We start from the raw sequence: 20,342 nt of genomic DNA, 5'->3' as shown, positions 1-20,342 counted from the left end.
CCATTTCTTATCTTATCCCATTTCTGACAATTTTATCAACGATTGCCAATCTTATCCCATTACAACTCTGAATAAAATATTAATTAAAAAAATATAGTTTAGATATATATTCTTATTAATTTTTTTAAAAAATATGTTAGATAACAATAATAAAACTGAAGAAACTTCCTCTTATACATATATAGAAAAAGAGAGACAAAATTTAGCATTATTCACTCATAGATGTAAACTGTGGCTGTCTATATAATATCTATGACATATATAAAAAAACATAACATTATTTATCTCACATGGTTGAAACACTCTCTGTTTGAAAAGCTCTTTGGATTAATTAAGAAACCAATAGAACATTGAATTACTTTATCATATATAATTTGAAAATATGAAACAATAAAGAAAGAAAAGAGGTTTTCATGATGAAGGTTGCATAAAAGTTAAAGCAAACTAGGTGGCCCTGTGTTCCCTCTGATATGACTCGTTATTTGGCTGTGAGATCAGTGGTTCATGTTGCAACCCTTCTTCCAATCTGTTCTTTGACACTTCTTTTCCACCATTTCTGTAAATTGCATATAGCACCAGTTGTATCGTCCCCAGTACAAATCCAGTACCATTTGGCACCTTTCAATATAACAAAATACTCGTTATTAAGTACAAATTATTTGACATTTTTAATTCAATTTCTAAAAACAAGTTTTTCTTTATATATTTAGAAATCACAATTTACTCGTTTTTATATGGTTATTATAAATATTAATAAACTTATATTAGAATTAAGTTTATGAGAGTGCAAACTTACCCCGAGGATAACATCACGAACAAGAACAGCATACAACAACCAAACGCCACCGTTTAGGAAGAAGAAAAATGAAAGCAAGAATGGCATATATTCCACACTTTTCGTAGTGACTACTGTTTTCTGAAATTATATATAAGAAGACAAGAGTTAAAAGAATGAAAACTCAAATAGTTATAACTATAAAAAAGCAAAATGAATCCCAAAGTTGGTTAATAACACAGTTAATTATCTTCTAGTATAGTTAAGAAAAAAAAATCATTCATTTCTTACATCAAATTTCATAAAATAGTTTGTGTAAGATACACACACACACACATATATATATATATATACTCTCTTATATATCATTTAATACCTTCTCTAATTGAATACTTTTTCAACATAACAACAACCATGTACACATTACAGCCATAGACAAAGAAGGAGAGGGTTATTTTTTTTTTAATTGATTTGTCTTGCTTTTTTTTTTTACGTATAATCAATAGTTTTAAAATAAAAATGATAAAGAAATGTCCAGTTTTAAAAATCTCAAATAAAAAAAGATTTTCTTAAATAAATATATTTTACACTCTTTTAGTTTTGCTTCAAATTGTTGCTTCCGAAGAATGGAGAAGAAAAGTGGATGAAAACAAGTGGGTGTGGTATGATGTAGTTGTCAGTGGTGTAACTAGTAGGTGCAATGCTATTTATCACGTGCTGGATCTAATCCAACAAAAACACCATTATTGATGAGCAAGTGGGAGATGCTGTTCAAAAAATCTATGACCAGTGGGACACAAATTCCACAAAGAAGAAAATGCATATAAATAAACAAAAGAGAAACAGTATCATGAACAAGACATTTTGGAGGTTTCTCCAAAAACATAAGAAAAAAAAACCTTTTAAATAATCGAATCCTTCAATCAAAAACAACATTAGATTGCCTATTTTTGTTGCATCAGCTAAATTTAAATTTCTGCCGTCTTCTGCAGCTTCTATTTATAAAGAAACTTGTTTATATTTATAGGTATGAGTGAATATTAATCAATCACACATAAGTTTGAATTTGTGTTTCTGTTTATGAATTCAAGAAAATAGAGATAGAAAACTAGATTTGGTGAAACTTACCATGACAGAAAGAGGTGAAGAATACATAACAATGTTCAAACCTGCTCCCATAATACCAACTGCACCACTACGAGAATCTCCTTGCAAAGCTAAAAGGGTTGTAACCACCGCTGCTGCAAAGATCACCACATCCAAAATCACAGCCAGAATAGCAGTTCTAGCCTGAAATCCAATCAGATTAATATGCATCACAACACCACTTAATAATTCTGAGTTGAACTATTGAAACTGGTTTATTGTGCTTTTCATTATCCTTTGATGAACTTCTGAACCATACAAATAAGATTATGTTAGATATCAGTAAAATTTTTAACATTGAACAATATAAGATTATAACATTCTACAACATACCCTGATCCCTTTTGGAGCATATACGAGAAATAGAATGATATAGATTGTCTCTACCAAGATGCCAAAACCATTAACAGTTGCCACTAAGTACTCTCCAGCTTTTATGATTCCATAGTAAGTCCACAGAAAACAGTTAAGCAATGTGCAAATGTATGGAAGGCATGAGAAATCTTCAGTGGATCCGTGCTTCGCTATTTTCCAAAATGTTGGTCTGCATCAGTTAGCAATACACATCAGATATATATATATATATATATACATATCGATCTATATCTATATCTATATATATATATATATATATATAATCTGAAGAGATAAGAGAACTAACACAGGAGAAAGAAACATGAGAATTGAGATGATGTTACCTGCATCAAACAAAGAAAAGAAAAGTCATTATTTTGTATTTGGGAGCATAAACCAAGACTGTCACAGAAACTGGGGAAAATGTGAGAGTGTACTATGTTGTTGTGTGTTACCTATGACTCCGAAAAAGAAGCTGAGGTCTTCCATACGATGTTCTGCAGAACAATAAAGTATGATGTTTTTGAGAATGGTTGTGTCTGCATATATTTATGGAAGAAGATGGGTGAGAAAGAGGTGTTGAAAGACCGTAACCTGTTTTAGACAAGAATTGAAACTTGAGAACGAAAATATCATAAGAAGAAGTTGACGTCAAAACCAGTAGCCGGTGGAGTTATGGCCACTAGTTCAGACAGTTTTCTTTTCCATTTCAAAATGTGTTGTTTTTAACACTTACACGTTCTTGCTATAACTTAAATGAAAATTTGAATGCAGGTTCACAAGGAAAATTATTTGTTACAATAACTTTTTAATAATGCATATTATATTTTAATTAGTAAACTAGAAAAAGATAAAGTTTACTTGAAAGTTTAAATAAGTTATGTAATAATTGTTGTATATGATATTTTAATTGTAACACTGTTAACAATGTCTGTCTCATTGATTTGGTATGATGCTTGCCTCACGTCTTTTCATAGAATAAAAAAGGCCAAGTAATTAAGAACCACAAACTTTCGTGATATAAATAGAGAAAGAAAAAAAAACACGTGTCTCTATCTTTTTACACAACTTTAAAGAGTTTTTTTATTCCATATATATATATATATATATATATATATATATATATATATATATATATATCTTTTATTTAATTTTAGAGTAGAGTATACGCTTTAAGTGCTTGTTTTGTTTATATATTTAAAGTAATAGTGATTTCAACTAGAATCCGTGTTGAATTTAGTAATATCTTTGGAATTATAAAATTTATAATATTTTAAAAAAATCCGCTGAAAAATTAAAAACAAAAAGAAAATTATAAAATCATCAACCAAATAATTAACGTGCTAGATGGTTGCGGATTGCCGTTGTTTTCCAGATTTGATATTCAAATGGAAAATGATTATGTTTACAAGAGAAAATTGATTTAAATTAAGAAAAAAATGGTAGGTATGAAATTAATTATAATATGTTAAAGGATAATGATACTTATAACAATATTTTATAATTAATTATAATATGTTAAATTTATGATTTATTGATGTATGTTGGTGTTTATGATTATTATTGATTATAAAATAATTTTGAATCAATAAAAATGTTCTAACAAATGTTATCAAATATTATTATGTATGTTAAAACTTGTCCAAACAACTTATGCATGAAAAAAATTGTCACCCTGACACTTGTCAAATTTGTACTAAAAAAAGTCTTTTTATATTTGTTGTTTTGTTAATTTTCTTAAATTCGGAAGATTATTTAGATTAACTTTTTATATCTTTTAAGTTCATATTTAGGTTAGGTTCAAGACATTTTATTTATCAATTATTTATTATTATATACAAATTTATGAAAAAAAACATAAAATAGGGAAAATCACACAAATTAAGAACACAAATTCATTAATAAGAGATAAACAAATTATATCTATTATAAAAATATATAAATAAATATATAGAAGTAAATTATTAAATCATTTATATTATAATTTATAAATAAAAATTAAATTAGATAACTTATTAGTATATTATTTTTTTTCATGAAAAACTTTGAACGAAATATAGATACAGGCAAGTTTTTTCGAAGATTTTAAGAAACTATTTTTGTCCGAAAACATAATAAATTAAAGAAGAATTCAATTTCAACCAAAACATGCTTAAAGTATAAAATATAAATGACATTTATAAACTCTTACAAGTAGAAGTTTGTTTTCTTAAAAAAGTTAAAAAATTACCAACATATTCATTTTGACTTCTAAAAATATTAAAATATGAAACCAAATTAGGACAATTTCTGATTACACACTATTTACCTTAAACCAATTAGTAAATTAAACTTGTCATGCTATATCTGTAAATGAAAATACCTTATCCTCTCTAATTTGAATTTTGAAAAACTTTATAGCACAAAAAAACAAAAGTTATTATTCACATACTTCTTAGATTTATTCTCAATAATATGCACTGAATTCTTAGATTGAAGAAAATAAAAAGATATTTAATTGGATCCTAAAATTCACTATAATTTCTTATCTTCTAAATCATTATCCAAATAACTATAATAATAACAGTCACTTTAAGCAAATAATTAAAAGAACATTTCATAAATCGAACAATTAAATCAAAATAAAAAATATACAAACCCTAAAAAATTTTCTTCAAACTTATCGATAAAACAATGAAAAAATAAATAAGAGAAAAATTAAACATTATTACCACACAAATAACACACAAAACATAAAATCAATTATTATTTATAACATCTAAATCAATAGGTAAAATATCATACATTAATTTCTAAAAAATCAAAGTTTTAGTTAGTGACACATCTTCTAACCAAATCAATTTTTCTCCATCCACACTTTCTATGCCAAAAGAGTAAAACATTTTGTAGTTTTTTTTATAAAGTGCGCCAATACATCAGAGTCCAATTACACATATAATCGTCTCATTAACCATTAAAGAAGACAACAAAAAAAGGAAAATTCAATTAAGTATTTGTCCAAATCAAATTAACAATAAGCATAATCTTATAAAAAATTCTAATCAATTTAAATATGTAATATCATAAAATCAATTATCATTTCAAATATTAATGCAATCACCCTTCAAAAAGTATTTTTCAAAATAATATCGTTAATACTATAACAAATATATCAAATTGATGACAATTTAAAGAATATATATTTAGAATACTTAGTATTTAAACATTCATAAATTTAAAGTTTTTTCCTGCTGAAGATTAAGATATTTTACATATAATTTTAATTTATTTTTATGTTAAATATTTTTGTTTTATATCTTAATTAATTTTACTCTATTTTTTCAATTATTTTTTTATTTAATTAAAAAATGTTAATATAATATATGATATGCTTATTATAATAAAAAGTTACCATTGTAATCTTATGACAATAAAATATTTAAAATGGTTGATAATAACAATAATAATAATAAATTCTTATTAGTATTGTCATTATTACTATTAATAGAATAATAGATGCATTGAATTACTTTGGCATTAGTGAAAAAGTAAATTTATTTAGGTCATTTAAACTAATTAATTTACATTATTTATCGGTTTGATGTAGAAATCAAGACATGATAAATTAGATGTTTAAATTTGTTTTCAAACAAAATATTTTGTAACTAAATTGGGTGCTAAGTGGATTTATCTTTTCCTTTTTTTTTAACTAAGTTGGGTGTGATGTGGATTTACTTGATTTTCTTTTAACTAAGGATTGCTTTTTTACTATTTTTTTTTCTTTATCTTCGCGGACTCTTAATATGAATAAGAAGAATAATTGTTTCCTATAATTTTCACTAAAAAAAATAAGAAAAAAAAAATGAAAGATGGAGAAAATGTAATAATCACCAGGAATTCTTGAACAAAGGAAATTTTTTTGTTACCTTTCATTAGCAAGTTAAATGTAAGAATAAAAAGTTTTACTTAAAACTGAAAGTTTAATTAAAAAAAAGTCTAAAAATTCTTGTAAAAATTATTAAATATATTATATTATATATTAAGATTGATTTGCACATCTTCTAATTCATTTAATAGGTAATCTGATCAATTAATAAAAAATAATGTTGATTAAAAGTTTCTAACTAAAAAATGAAATAAATACACAAATTCAACAAAGATTTCATAAAACAATATAAAATTATTATTCTATTCTTATGTTTCCTCTTATTTATTTGTTTAAGTACTTATTATATTTTCTTTTCTTAGAGAATTGCTCAAATTTAGTTACTATTTACCTACAAGCAAATAAAGATTAATGTTTCATGAATTCAAATTTAAAGTAATATATATCGAAATTTGAATCACATTTATACCGAAACATTATAGAAGAATTATATTTATATCGAAATTTGAATCACATGAAAAAAAAATATTTTAATTATCAGTATGCTTATAATTTTTTCTCTAAAATCAAATATCAGTTTATAGAAAATATATATCAAACAACAATCATATTGACTATGAACAAGTTTCACAACTAATTAACTCCCATGCAAATCAATATTTATCAAATTTAAAAAATAAAAGTTCTTTAAAGTCCATATAATGTTTATTAAATTTAAAAGTAAAGAACTTAATATTTAAAATATCTTCATTCATATGTATATTTGGTTCTTTATTTATCTCGTGTTACTTTTGAAAGAATTCTTTTAAATTTTTAAGGAATAACTCTGAATCAACCTTCTAAAAATGTATATTCAAAACAACAGATGTAACAAATTTATCGTGAACTCAAGATGTTGAGAAAATGGAAAACTTATAAGAAATATTAAAAATAGAGAAAAGAGTATCAAATCAAGAAATGCGTTAAACTAAGTAATTTCAAAAGACTATGAGTAAGTCCAAATAATGAACCTGGAATTATATCAGGAAATTTGGAAAACAAAACAAATAAACTAAACGATTAAAAAAATACTATAATAAATTAATCGAGTCTTATTAAAACGCAATACTTTTTATTTGCTTGTCACACGAGTTGAATGAAAATTAATAAAGCATTCACCCATTCTAATACACAAATAAAATTCCCCAAACTTAAACTCAAATTTAAAGAAAATCTAAAAACACAGGTGTTGTAGACGCCAGATAGGCCGGACGTTTGCACTGGACCAAACACGCTACTCTTTGGTTCATCATTGAAGGTTCGACGCAAAAAACCGGACGCCCAGGCGTCCGAGATCACGCGACCTTACCCCGTCATCCGGACACACTAAAAGGCCGGTCGGACACGTCGTTTGCTACACGTGCCGTCTATAGGGGTCGGCTGGTCCACAAGCCGAACTTTTGGAGACCGACCAGCCACACCGCTAATTAATCAGGTTTAAGGTAAGTTGAGGTTAAGAGCTATTGGGCTGAATTTGGGCCGTGATTAACTTTTCACTAATCCCAACACCATAGCGAAAACTATAAATACAGATCCAGCTGAGTGCTAGATAGGTTGCATTTACTGCACATAAAAAAACACCATTGCTCTCAACTGACTTTGGCATCGGAGAATCTTTCGCAGGTCTCCCACCCGCGGATTGAGGAAGAAATTGAATAGCAAGTACGGAGGACCGGACACACTAAGTACGAGCAGAGGAGAACGTGAAGACTTTGGACGACACAGCCCTACACATCTGAAACAAGTGCTAACACTTAACTCCTAACTATGCAATATCAATAATTTAATTTTAAACAATCAAGACATTTTAACATTATATCTCACATTTTAACATTAAAAGTTAAAAAAAATAAAATAAAATATAATTCAAATTCAAAAGTTGATGCAAGAGGAAAATATTTAAAGAAATAAACGTTAAAGAAAGACAACTCACCAATATGAATCTAACTAAAATCGAAATAAAAAATCACCACAGCAATAGTGTAAAAATTGAGTTTTATAATAATTTGTTATGACAATTATAATTTATCCATAAATAATATTCTTTTATAGATAAGTCACTTATAACATTCAATAAGTTTTAAGAATTTGCTCAAAGAAACATAGTGTGACATCTTATAAAATGAATATAAGATTTAACTAACTAAATATTCCCTGTCTCTGTATATTGATATATACAAATGACACACAAGAAAAATAACATGTTATTATATATTTGCTATCTTCAAGCGTAAATTTCTTTATATAAACGGATAAGTTTTAAAAAATAATTGATTTTTAATAACTTCTACTCTCTCTTTTTTCATGTATTGTCAATTAAGTTTAAGGTTAAAGTGCTTAATTACAAGCATTTAAACTACTAAACATTGAATCAATATCTTCACCATTTCAACTACCAAACCAATTTTAAAAACATTAATCTATCACAATACCTAATTTGTTTACTGTAAGATTCTCACAGGTGCTCTTCACAATTAAATTAACATATTTATCAAAATCCCACTATTATATATATATATATATATATATATATATATATATATATATTATTTTTTGAAATAAAATTCTTAAATTCACAAGAACCAATTTTACTTTATTTATTCCAAGATATATATCTGCCAAAAAAATGAAAAAAGGCATATAAGTTTTCCTCATTTTGTTAAAAGAAAAAAAATAAGAAGAGAAAGTGTTAAATTTTGTTTTATAAGTCATTGCATATATTTTAGGATTTAAAGATGATTCTGAGAAATGTGTGTTTTTTATTTTTAAAATCTAAATTTTATTTTTGTAATGTAAAATAATAAAACAATGGACACAAAGTCCTTTTTAACAAGTATGGAACATCTGAGAGCCACTTTAATAAAACCCTCCTTTTAAGTCTCTTAAATATATAATTCTATTTATCAATAATATTTAAAAAAATAAGGGTTAAATATGTTTTTAGTCCGGCCGTTTCTGGTTTTCGTCCCTCTTTCAAAGTAAGGTACAATTTGGTTCTCATTCTTTTCGAAACGTTCGTTTTCGAGGACTAAATTTTTAAACGGTGTTAGTTTTCGAGGACTAAAAACGAACGTTTCGAAAAGAATGAGGACCAAATTGTACCTTATTTTGAAAGAGGGACGAAAACTAGAAACGACCAATAGTTTAGGGACTAAAAACATATTTAACCCAAAAAATAATTACTTAAGGTAATGATACACGTTAATATTATTATAGTTTTTTTTTAAAATAATGTTATTAATTTTTAAAAAGTTTCATTTTAAAATTAATTTTTAGGCTTAAAAATATATATTATTCTGATACGGTTTCAAAATTCACACCACCTAATTCCGTCACTTCCCCTAAAAGCTAACCAGAGCTCAATCGGAGATAGAGAAAAACAAAATGAGTGAAGAAGCCAAAAAGAGCATTGCCGGACCTCTAACGGTGAGGCCTAACACCGATGACCGGAAACCGTCACCGTTACCGGCCGTCCCTCTGAAGAAGGTCATCATCAAGAGCGCCGACATGATTCCCGACATGCAGAAGGAGGCGGTTGACATCGCTGTTGCCGTTAGTTTTAACAGTTTTCTTTTTCATTTTCTTGGTTGCATGGTTCAGCCTTTTGGATTCTGTTTCTGGGTTTGTTTGTGCTTGCTGTGTTGTTTCGTAAAGGCTTGACTTTTTTGTTGATTAATCAGGCCTTTGAGAAGTACAATGTAGAGAAAGATGTTGCGGAGCAGGTAAAGAAGGAGTTCGATAAGAGGCACGGCCCCACTTGGCATTGCATCGTTGGTCGTAATTTTGGTATTTCCTTTTGTTCTTTTTTTTAATTGTTATTATTTGTATTCAATGATTTTGGTACTCGGGTATACTTTGATTTGTGGTTTATGTGATTCTTCTCTACTAGAAATTGAGTAGATGTAGATCTGTGTAAGTTAATCCTCGTTTGCTTCTCTGCATGATTGAAATTTAGAAGTGATGCTGAAACCTAGGTTTTTGTTTTTGTGTGCATATAGTTGATTTTCTAGTTATGGAATAAGATTTTGCAGCCTTCTTCTTAGCTCGATTATCTAGCGGACTGGTATATGAATATGTAGATTAGTTGGTTGGTTTGTGCTGTATTGACGAGTCAGCATGACTTATGTACTTTTTTGACAGATAATTTGTTCCACTTTGATTGTGCCTATAATCTGTAGAGGATGGGGTTTTCCTTTATTGGTTTGAGAAGTCTTTTCTTGAATTAGTGGTTAGTGGAGGAGAAAATGGTTGAATATAACATTGACTATTTGCATTTTTACACAGGGACAAATGCTCCCTGATATTTCAAGTTAGTGTCCTATGATTTTGGTCCCTCAAAATTTATAATAACCAGGGTCTGTTTCGACAAGCTTCTTTTTCCCAAAAAAAGTAGGTTTATTTTAGCTTATGGATAAAGTTATTTTTTTATTTTTTCTTTGTTAAAAGACCTTATGGAAACGAACGTCCAAACAGACCCTAGTTATATTTGCTACTCAAATGCAAACTTAACGCATGGAGAGGGCCAGCCACGTGGGATGAATTCACCTGCATTTGTACAGAGGGCAAATATGTGGTCTATCGCTTAGATTAAAAAGAGCTAATGACTCTAGGGAGTGCGGGGATTCTCTAGTAGTATCTAGTTGGAAATTAGGAATTCAAGCTTGAAGAAGTTATGACGGGATGAGTTGTTTTGCTGCAAATGAAGGCACTGTTTCTATTATAACCTCTTTCCTGCAGTGCGTGCTTGTCTTTCATTTTCATTGAATATCTCAATGTCAGCAGGCTAACAAGCTTGCTGTTTGTTAACAGCATATTTCTAGATTGAAGAAATATTTACAACTTATGCTTTTTCTTGATTCATAAATATTATCCAGTGCAATTAATCTTTCAAGCATCATTCACAGTCCAATATGTTATGCAATCGTGTTGTATGATGATTCAAGTTAATTAAACTTACAAATAGTTTTGCCAAAGTAGTTAGCCTGTATGTATGATAAAGCTTTAGGGTTTTGAGTAGGTATATGGCTTGATCTCTTTTTGATTCTGCTTTTTAAACTTTTAAGAAAAATATTAGTTGATATTAATATTCTAGGCGAATGAAGTGCTCTGTCTTTCATGAAATATCTTACTTGAGATAGAAGTATCGAAAATGTGCTTAAGAGAGAAATTCATCTCTTAACAAAAAGGGAAAGATACTATATAAGTGGCTGTGTACAAGTTAACTAAATCAGCAGGTTTTCTTCCTTTGAATCATCCATTTTCAGTGATAGAAGGGGTTGATGTATTAATTTCAGAGATCATTCACCTTCATGGTTTTGTGAATTCCATTGCTTTGGATAGGTATGGGCGATCACGAGTGTCTAGAAGTACTTATTTAAGATGGCTGGCAAAAGCAATGGATGGGCAGACGTAGGTCACTGACAGGATCATTGAGTCTTATTTAAGATGTTTTTGTGAATGGCTATCCTAAACCCGTGGAGTGGATTATATGTAGGAGGAATTTTAGTTTAAAATTGTTCTCACATTGTATCTCTTGGTATAGATTCCATTTAAGGCACTTTATGGGAGGGATCCCCCCTCCCCCACACACCATAGTCTAGTATCATCTGGTTGGAACTTCGACACTTCAAGTGGTTCCCTTTTTTTAGAAAGATATGCAGTCCTAGAAGATTTGAAGAACAATTATGCAAGGCTCAGAATTCTATGAAGTTGCTGGTGGATAAGAAAAGAAGGTAAGCCAAATTTGACATGGGGGGAGAGAGATGGTGTATTTGAAGGCACAACCTTATAAGTACAAGTCCTTTTGAAAGTTAAGGAGAGGATGGTTGGGCAAGAAGCTTACAAGTTGGACATGCCTGCACGGGTAAGTTGTCTTACCTTGCCATGTTGACAACGTCCCAAATTCCTTGCAGAGTGGTGGGAGTTGCAGATGATTCCTGAAGAGATAGTGCAAGTGCATAGGTTGATGAATGAAACCACACCTGTGTTGGTTAACTGGATTGAACTCCTTGATCATGAGAATGTATGGGAGACAGCGGTGTTCTGGATAAGCTTTTCCCTGATTTTCACTTTGAGGACAAGGTGCAATCTATAGAGGGTTAGTATTGATGGCCTAAATAGGCCTATAGGTGTATGAGGTGAAAGAAACAAGTGGAAAATAAGGAGGGAAAGAGTAGTGGGATCCAAATGACAATTGACTGGTGGCAATGTGAGAAGGATGTGGTAATCATGCTAAGAAGAGATAGAGAAATGTTATCTGGGGGGGAAAATAACAAAATGGAGGGGGTATGAACAGATTCTTGAAAAGTTTCAAGGATGGTTTTGGGGTTAGGAGAGCAACTGGTTCTCTCTTAGCAGTTTTTCACTCGTAGCTAGAAACTCAGTCTTCATATTGTAAGGAGCAGTGCTCCATACCATCACTGTTTAACAATTTTCTTCATGTTTGTCTTAAATTCTCTGTACTGAGGAAGCCATCCTTATGTGGTAGTGTTCTCCTTATATAAATATTCATTACTGTTTTTGTTTCAATTTGATTTCTACCAAAATTCATGTTGTGGGAGTCCAGGGAGTCAGTTGTACTCTTTTCTGCCAATAGAAAGAAACTATTATTTCTACTATTAACTAAGTGCTATTTAAATTGCAGACCTAGACTAGCATGTATGGTAGTAGAATTTTATAGTTTTCAGTTTTTCATACATTTGCTTAGAAAGACTTTCTAATGTTCAGTATCATCCAATGTGGTTGTGAAAATTTTCTAACATCCATATAAGCAGTTGCATTTGCTCAATATTTCAAACTTGAATGTAATGTTCAGATTCATTGTCAGCCACTACGATTTTGTGATAACGCGTGTTTATATGGAAAATGATTCGATATGATTTGATTACAAAACTAGTTTGTTAAATATATGATTTAATTACATTAAATAGAAAAATATGATATGATTTTATTTCATCAAATAGGAAATATCTTGGCAGATATTTCTTATTATTAGTTATTGATTTTGTTTCTTATTATTGTATCTCTTTCATTATAAATAAGAATACTCATGTGTACACTACACACAACTACAAGCAATTCTTTCAATATGCTATCAAAGCCATACCATCCTCTGTGACATATTTTATTAGTAATTCGCTGTTGGGAAATTACCTTTTTCGTAGACACATTGGTCCTGGCTCTGTCACTTTGTCTCTCTCTCGGGTGTACAATATCCGCTGTGGTATTATATTCTCTCTGGCAACTGCCATTCTCTCCGAGCATTTTCATTTCCGGTAGCTGTTGTGCCCTTTCAGCATTTTTGTGCCTAGCGACCTGAACTGCAGCAATGACCTAGCTCTGACAACCAAAACCTTGAATACCGAGTTTTTATTTTAATTTTCTCTTTTTGTACCTGTTTTTTTTAATCTTCCTTTGTCATCCGTCTTTCTTTCAAAAGTTCTACTCCATCTTGTTACTGCTCTCTTTTTTATTTTAAATTTCAGAACATGTTATTTGACTTTTGTTCTCAGATTGCTTATAAGACATTGTTAAGAACTAAATTTAAGAAGAAAACAGTGTTTCATTGCATAGGAGTACCCAAAGGGCTGAATTATTTATATACTTTCCTACTCTAACAGGTCCTTTCATAATACCTAGCTTTTATTAAGCTTAAACTTCTACTCATGCTATTATACGCGTAAACATAGTCTCAGCCATGAGCAGAATAGAAGAGTTACTATTCTTATAACAATTTCCTACAATATTACTTTTTCACTCTATATCTCTCCATCACATCACTTATCTCCATACTCTTGTCTTATCCCATTGTTACAAAATTTCGGGAAGTTGTATACACATAATTTCTCTAGCAAGAATCACTTTTTGGACAGATGATCCTATTTGCAGTTTCTTTTTTCTATTTTTAAAATTTTTTAAGCCAATATAGATGAGAATGCCACTATGATTAGATTAATCACAGCATTTGACATTTATGCATGTTTGGATGCGGTTGGGGGAGCTCAAAAGTACTTTTACTTCCAAAGTAACTAAATTTTCCTTCTTCATTTTGTACCTTGGAATTTGGGAATGACATTGGAAATCCCAAAAGCATGTTTCCAACTTTTATCCTAACATAGCCTAAAACATTGATTTCCTCTTGATTTAAAAACTGCCTTTTTATTTATGGTGATTTTATACTAATTTATGTCATATCTTGTAATTTTTAAAATTTTTCGTGTTTGGTATTTCATATCTATGTACTGAGTTGTGCTTGTACTCATACTTTTTTGTCGAGCATTTTAATGCATGTTTTATTTTCTTGTCATTGTCTAAAGATGCTTGTTTCGTTTATGAGATTATGTTTGACAAGATGGCTGGATCTGGACAGCCAAGACAGCAAGTAGAAAATGAAACTCATGCTATTGAAACCACAGATACTAGCGCTAGAAAAACTGAGTATTGACATGATTTATGATCTACTTTATTACATTTTCTTGTCAACACATCATATTCTTGATGATGAGATCCAGAATTTTGAATACTGTCGTGATGCACAATCTTACCCCATCCAGTACCCAACACTATTTATTATTTTCAATGAAATTCAGATAATTAAAGCAAATAAGGACAAAATTGCTATTTCTTGCTAGCTTAGTTGTATTCTTGTAAGTGTTGTATGTTTAGAACAACACAGTTTGTTATTGAAGTGCTTTCCTGGGCTTCTTTTCCTTTTTGCAGGCTCCTACGTGACTCATGAAACAAACCACTTTGTTTATTTCTATTTGGATCAGAAAGCGGTTTTACTTTTTAAGTCTGGATAGTCCAATTGTGGTGGCAAAGAAGATGACAGCAATGAGATTTGTCTTGTGATTATGCTGATGTATTCAGTCCTCCATGTATCATTGTGCTTGTATATTTGATGTCATGTAAACTAGTTCTCGGTTTGGATACGAACTTAAGGATCACTTCATTTTGAGATTAGTGTTCTTTTCTTCTCAGGAAATTTTTAAGAAGAAAATATTAATTAGAGAAATGATTTCTGATGCATGTAATAATATTTTCGGAGATATTGTTTCATGGACTATTTTTTTTTTCATTTTTGGGAATATTAAGTAAGAATATTTATTCCCATATTTCTTAAAAGGTTATAAAAAAAGTTTTGGACTTCTTTCATTCTCAGAAAAGTTATACTGAAACATGGCTTCGACAAGAGGGTGGGAAAGTTAGATTTCTGCAGGAACATGAAGTTATTTTATAATGTTATGTAACTTACATTTTAATTATTTCTTTCTGAAAATTTATAAAGTATTCCTAGAAATAACAATAGTTAACCAAATATGTCTTTTAAGCATGCTTAATAACCACATTTCAGGTATAATACCTGAAGAAATATATAATTCTTAATAATGTAATAACATTGTAACTAGTAAAAATTTTCACCAAATGATGTTATTTAGGCGAACAATAAAAATAAATATACTGATATTTAACTGATAAAAGGTAGATCTTTGTATTGAAAGTAAAAGTTTACATTGAAACATAAAATAAGAATTTTCCTTAAAACACTAACCAACAAGTTGCAAAAACATTGCGTAGCACTAAGTTAAAAAACCAATTACCTAACAAACTCATTATCAAAATTTCTAATGAAATGGTGTTGCCTTGCCATGCATGGGACGCACGGGTACCAAAAGACAGAACAACAAAGTTCATCCTCTCAAACATCATTCAATCAATCACAGCCATTGGTCCACCTAATTTCTGTCGTGCAAGGATTCGCACCAGTAGACCACACCAAATATGCTCCACAATCCTTTTACATATTCTTCAAAACACCACTTTATTTTCGTCAAAATAAAATTCTTAAATTCAAAAGACACCAATTTTATTTATTTGTTTATTTATTCCATAATAGAAACAACATATTCTCCAAAACAGTGCTTATGGTGGGCCTTTTGCTGAACTCGGAAGCATTCTCTGGTGTGTGTGGTGTGGTGTTGCTGTTTCTACACTTACCACTGCAACTCTCTTCTTTCTTCTGCATTTCTCAGCTTAGCCCCCCCACGTCGCTTTCACTTCCCGGAAACCCAACTTCATCATCAAAATTTCATATCACACACACAGATAGATAGATAGAGTGAGAGAGAGAAATTGCAAAAAAAGAAAATGAGTGAAGAAGTGAAAAAGAACTTTGCCGGACCTCCAACGGCGAGGCTCAACGCCGATGACCGGAAACCGTTACCGGCACCGGCCGTTCCCCCGAAGAAGGTCATCATCAAGAGCGCCGACATGATCCCCGACATGCAGAAGGAGGCCGTTGATATCGCCGTCGCCGTTAGTTTTTACGACTTTCCTCTCTTCCTTTTCTTTGTTGCATGGTCCACCCTTCTGGATTCTGTTTGTGGGTTTGTTTATGCTTGCTGTGTTGTGTCGTAAAGCCCTGGCTTTTTGCGGATTAATCAGGCCTTTGAGAAGTACAATGTGGAGAAAGATGTTGCGGAGCAGATAAAGAAGGAGTTCGATAAGAGGCATGGCCCCACTTGGCATTGCATCGTTGGTCGTAATTTTGGTAATTCATTTTGTACCTTTTTATTATTATTACTTGTTATAAATGATTTTGGTACTTGGGTATACTCGGATTCGTGGTTTATGTGACTCTTCTCTGGTGGAAATTGAGTAGATCTAAGGTTATGTAAGTTGGTCCTTGTGTGTTTGCTATGGTAGGAATTTAGAACTGATGCTGAAACCTTGGTTTGTTGTTGTTGTGGCATATGGATGATTCTCTGATCCTGGAATAAGATTTAAAGGCTTCTTGCTTTTTTATATTCTCCAGCAGAAAATTGTGAGCTAAATGGTATGTTTAGTTTAGTTTAGTTGGTGTGATTTGCGTTGTGTTGATGAGTCACAATTACTTGTGTACTGGGGACCCGTGGTGTGTGGTGACAGACATTTTTTCCCCTGTGCGTTGCTGGGGACAAATGCTCCCTGATATTTCATGTTAGTGTCGTGAACTTGATTCATGTTGGGCCTGTCATGTTAGATGAAATGTTCTTCACTGATGCTCTGTATTCTTACTGAGGGAAAATGTGCGGTCTAACTGATAATGAGCTAAGGAAAATTGAGGGTCCTACAATTTTCAAGCTATATTTAGTTGGAGATTAGGAATTCAGGATTGATTAAATCATCACTGGATGAGTTGTTTTGCTGCGAATCATATTGCTGGGATATTACTGTTATATCTTATTCCCCTCATTATCTGTCTGTCTTTCATTTTCTATGGATATCTTAATGTCAACACTCCATTCTGCAAGCCTGCTGCTTGTTAACAAGAACCTTTTGAAGATCGAAATAGTAGTTACAATTGATGGTTTCTGAGTCTTAAATATCTGTCGAGTTCAGTGCTATTAATCTTTCAAGTATCGTTCAGTCCATAATCTGAGGTTTTTGCTTAAATATTTATGTTGTGTGATTGCACGTATTAGTATTTTTATTCAAGTTCATGTTAGTGAAACTATTGTATCTCTTCGTAATCTGGTAAAGTAGCTAATATATGAGCATGATAAGTCTTAAGGTTCTAAGTAAGTCTATGAATTCTTAGATGAGTCACTAGTTGATATTAATTTTAAGCAGAACGAAGGGCTCTTTCTGTCACGGATTATCTTTTCCATTTGTTTTAATCTTCCATATCAATTTCTGGTACATGTGTTGAGTAGAATTTTAAAGTTTTCGTCTTTTTATTTATTTGATTAGATAGATTTTGTAATGTTCTATGCTTGTTGAATTTTGCGATGCGCTTGTAGTCATTGCGCAATAGGGGTACTAGCTCAATATTTTAAATTTGGGTGTGATGTTGATGTCAGAGGTCAGCTATTAGGATTTTATGAGTAGGAGTTTAGTTTTGAATTTCTTTTACAACAAAACCCATTTCCTGCTGGGTTGGGTTGGCTTTATTGATCAAATGATGTCATTTTATCTTGTCAAAAACAAACATTTTGGAGATAAGGTTGTTCATAAAATGATATAATCTATTGGAAATTTGCAATTGCTAAAACTAAACTGACAAACCAACTACCAAAAATACCGAAAAATCAATCTACCTTCTTTCCCTTAACAGGCACTGCCTATACCTGTTCTCTGATTCATCCATTCTTGGTGTTATCTGTTTTTGTATGACTATGCTCATCTATCTATGACAAAATTATCATCTCTATAATTCTTAGCTTATGTTCATGGTATCTCATTGTCCAACATTAGTTGCCGTAGAGCATTATCTGTTGATCTTACTACTCGATGGTGAAATTTTCATCCAATCTTGAGTTACTACTTTAAACTGCTAAGAGCACCTGATTTATTCCTCCATTTTATTCATATATCTTGAATCTATGATTTATATCCTCCTCTATCACTTCATTAATCGCTACTCTGCATGGTAGATCCAAGTAACTCAAACTGTGTTGTAGGGATTATGGAATTGTAGCCAATTGTGAATTATTTATAAGTAAAACCTAGAATTAACACGATCATATTTTCTGTCCTTTTAATACAAGTTCAACAAAGTTCTTTGTTTTCCATTTACATTTGACTTCATAACATAACTCCCTTGTTATCCAAATGTAGGATTAGCTATGTAATGATTTGCATTACAGCACAACATAAGCATAATTAATTCTGAATTTTTAAATTTTTCAGTAAGATGGTCTCAAAATGTGGTTCTTCCATCATCATTTTAAAGTAGTTTATTGTTAAGTATTACAATTTTAATCGAGAACATTTGTTTCATTGCATGGGAATGTCAAAGTGTTGAACCATATATAAACATTCCCGACCCCTGTATTCAGTTAACAAATCCTTTCACAAATCAAATTTCAATCAAGCTTAAATTGCTACTCGTGCTGATGCATGATTAAACATAATCCAGGCCATGAGCATAATAAAAGAAGAGTTATACTCATACCATTAGCAAAAAGTTTTCTACAATTCTTCCTCCATAACTTGTTCACTCTCTCTGCATGATATAGTTAACTTATACCAACTTCTCTGTCTTATCTTCACATCACGTGATTATTAAAAAGAACTGTACGGATTTTTTGTGTGAAAATAAGTTCTTAAAGAAGAATCAGTTAGTTAGATTTTGACTTTTCAAACTGAACAATGTAACATTCTTGCACACGGAAACATTAGACACCAGACACTCATAGAAGGAAGCACTAACATTCAGAGTTGTAGCAATACCTGTGTTGTTGACACCTAATAAACACTTTGGCTTCTCCTAGTTTCGTTTTGCATTCTTTAAAAAAAATTATACAAATATTGATGGGAATAGTGTAATATATTTGTTATTTTTAGGCCAATATAGATGGGAATACTGTTATTAGATTAGTGATAGAATTTTACAGTGACTCATGTTAACTTTTAGAACATTGATTTACTATTTTGATTTGAAAATTGTGTTTTTATGTTAATTTTTATACAGTTTTTTTCATATCTGGTTTTATAAGTTTTAAATGTTATGCCTGGTATCATATCCATTATCTGTGTTGTGACTACTGGCAACCATGCCTTTTGATAAATGTTTTAAGGTTTTAACCCTAGAATGGTGTTACATTATGGTAAATAATGTGTGCATAAACAATGTAGTTTGGTTGGATAGAGTTTTTCTTATGAAGAATCTTGAGAGCTCCTTCCATTTTAAGCCTCAAAGACAAAACCACAATCATATGTATTCATGACTCTAAATACTTATCCCTCAAAAGAAAGGAATACCATTGGCTCAAGCTTATTAATATTAGGATCCTTGTTCACATAAATGCATTCCCTTTTAATAATCATGTTATGCCATTGAATACTATTATTTTTCAATGAAATTCAGATTAATGCAAAATGAAGACAGTTTCTTGTTCTTTCTTAGCTTGGTTGTACTTTTGTTACAGTTACTATTAAAGTGCATTCATGGACTTGTCTTCCTTTTTGCAGGCTCATATGTGACTCATGAAACAAACCACTTTGTTTATTTCTATTTGGATCAGAAAGCGGTTTTACTCTTCAAATCTGGCTAGCTTTATTGTGGTAGCAAAGATGTTGAGAAAAATGGGAATTATATTGTGATTGTACTGCTGCATGCAGTCCTCCTTGTATTAAGTCCACTGACATGCAAAATCTTTGTTGGACATTCTTGTTCTTGTA

General features: G+C 30.6%; 3 protein-coding genes across 4 annotated transcripts; 2 read left to right on the top strand and 1 right to left on the bottom strand.

The window, feature by feature from the left end:
* Positions 1-345: 345 nt before the first annotated feature.
* Positions 346-2,996, bottom strand: SWEET17 (Nodulin MtN3 family protein). Of its 2 annotated transcripts, XM_088105764.1 has the most exons (7): positions 2,870-2,996; positions 2,731-2,772; positions 2,583-2,619; positions 2,255-2,465; positions 1,904-2,065; positions 797-916; positions 346-618 (listed from the first exon to the last, which is right to left on the bottom strand). In XM_088105764.1, exons 2-7 carry the CDS (start codon positions 2,762-2,764, stop codon positions 445-447), a joined length of 738 nt encoding a protein of 245 aa, XP_087961890.1. In that variant the 5' UTR covers positions 2,765-2,772; positions 2,870-2,996; the 3' UTR covers positions 346-444. The 2 variants fall into 2 exon arrangements, with proteins under 2 accessions (XP_087961890.1, XP_047155707.1); XM_047299751.2 differs by having other exon boundaries at positions 2,731-2,987.
* Positions 2,997-9,495: 6,499 nt separating this feature from the next.
* LOC124826790 (Dynein light chain type 1 family protein) lies at positions 9,496-15,236 on the top strand. Its single transcript, XM_047299728.2, has 3 exons — positions 9,496-9,731; positions 9,860-9,965; positions 14,898-15,236. The coding sequence occupies exons 1-3, from the start codon at positions 9,564-9,566 to the stop codon at positions 14,978-14,980; spliced, it is 357 nt and encodes a 118-aa protein (XP_047155684.1). The 5' UTR covers positions 9,496-9,563; the 3' UTR covers positions 14,981-15,236.
* An 836-nt stretch (positions 15,237-16,072) lies between these two features.
* LOC124826791 (uncharacterized) lies at positions 16,073-20,342 on the top strand. Its single transcript, XM_047299729.2, has 3 exons — positions 16,073-16,493; positions 16,623-16,728; positions 20,133-20,342. The coding sequence occupies exons 1-3, from the start codon at positions 16,326-16,328 to the stop codon at positions 20,213-20,215; spliced, it is 357 nt and encodes a 118-aa protein (XP_047155685.2). The 5' UTR covers positions 16,073-16,325; the 3' UTR covers positions 20,216-20,342.

The sequence above is a fragment of the Vigna umbellata genome, chromosome 2, assembly GCF_029865625.1.
Source record: "Vigna umbellata cultivar VRB3 chromosome 2, Vumbellata_1.0, whole genome shotgun sequence".
Classification (NCBI taxonomy): Eukaryota; Viridiplantae; Streptophyta; class Magnoliopsida; order Fabales; family Fabaceae; genus Vigna; species Vigna umbellata.
This window is presented reverse-complemented; position numbering and strand designations above follow the sequence as displayed.

Bases quoted from the DNA above. Each gene is read 5' to 3' on its own strand.
- SWEET17 (XM_088105764.1), bottom strand. From the start codon at position 2,764: ATGGAAGACCTCAGCTTCTTTTTCGGAGTCATAG. The intron at 2,466-2,582 runs GTTAGTTCTCTT...TAACTGATGCAG, and splicing joins CTCATGTTTCTTTCTCCTGT to ACCAACATTTTGGAAAATAG. The intron at 917-1,903 runs GTAAGTTTCACC...ATATAATTTCAG, and splicing joins CTTCACCTCTTTCTGTCATG to AAAACAGTAGTCACTACGAA.
- LOC124826790 (XM_047299728.2), top strand. From the start codon at position 9,564: ATGAGTGAAGAAGCCAAAAAGAGCATTGCCGGACCTCTAACGGTGAGG. The intron at 9,732-9,859 runs GTTAGTTTTAAC...TTGATTAATCAG, and splicing joins CGGTTGACATCGCTGTTGCC to GCCTTTGAGAAGTACAATGT. The intron at 9,966-14,897 runs GTATTTCCTTTT...TCCTTTTTGCAG, and splicing joins CATCGTTGGTCGTAATTTTG to GCTCCTACGTGACTCATGAA.
- LOC124826791 (XM_047299729.2), top strand. From the start codon at position 16,326: ATGAGTGAAGAAGTGAAAAAGAACTTTGCCGGACCTCCAACGGCGAGG. The intron at 16,494-16,622 runs GTTAGTTTTTAC...CGGATTAATCAG, and splicing joins CCGTTGATATCGCCGTCGCC to GCCTTTGAGAAGTACAATGT. The intron at 16,729-20,132 runs GTAATTCATTTT...TCCTTTTTGCAG, and splicing joins CATCGTTGGTCGTAATTTTG to GCTCATATGTGACTCATGAA.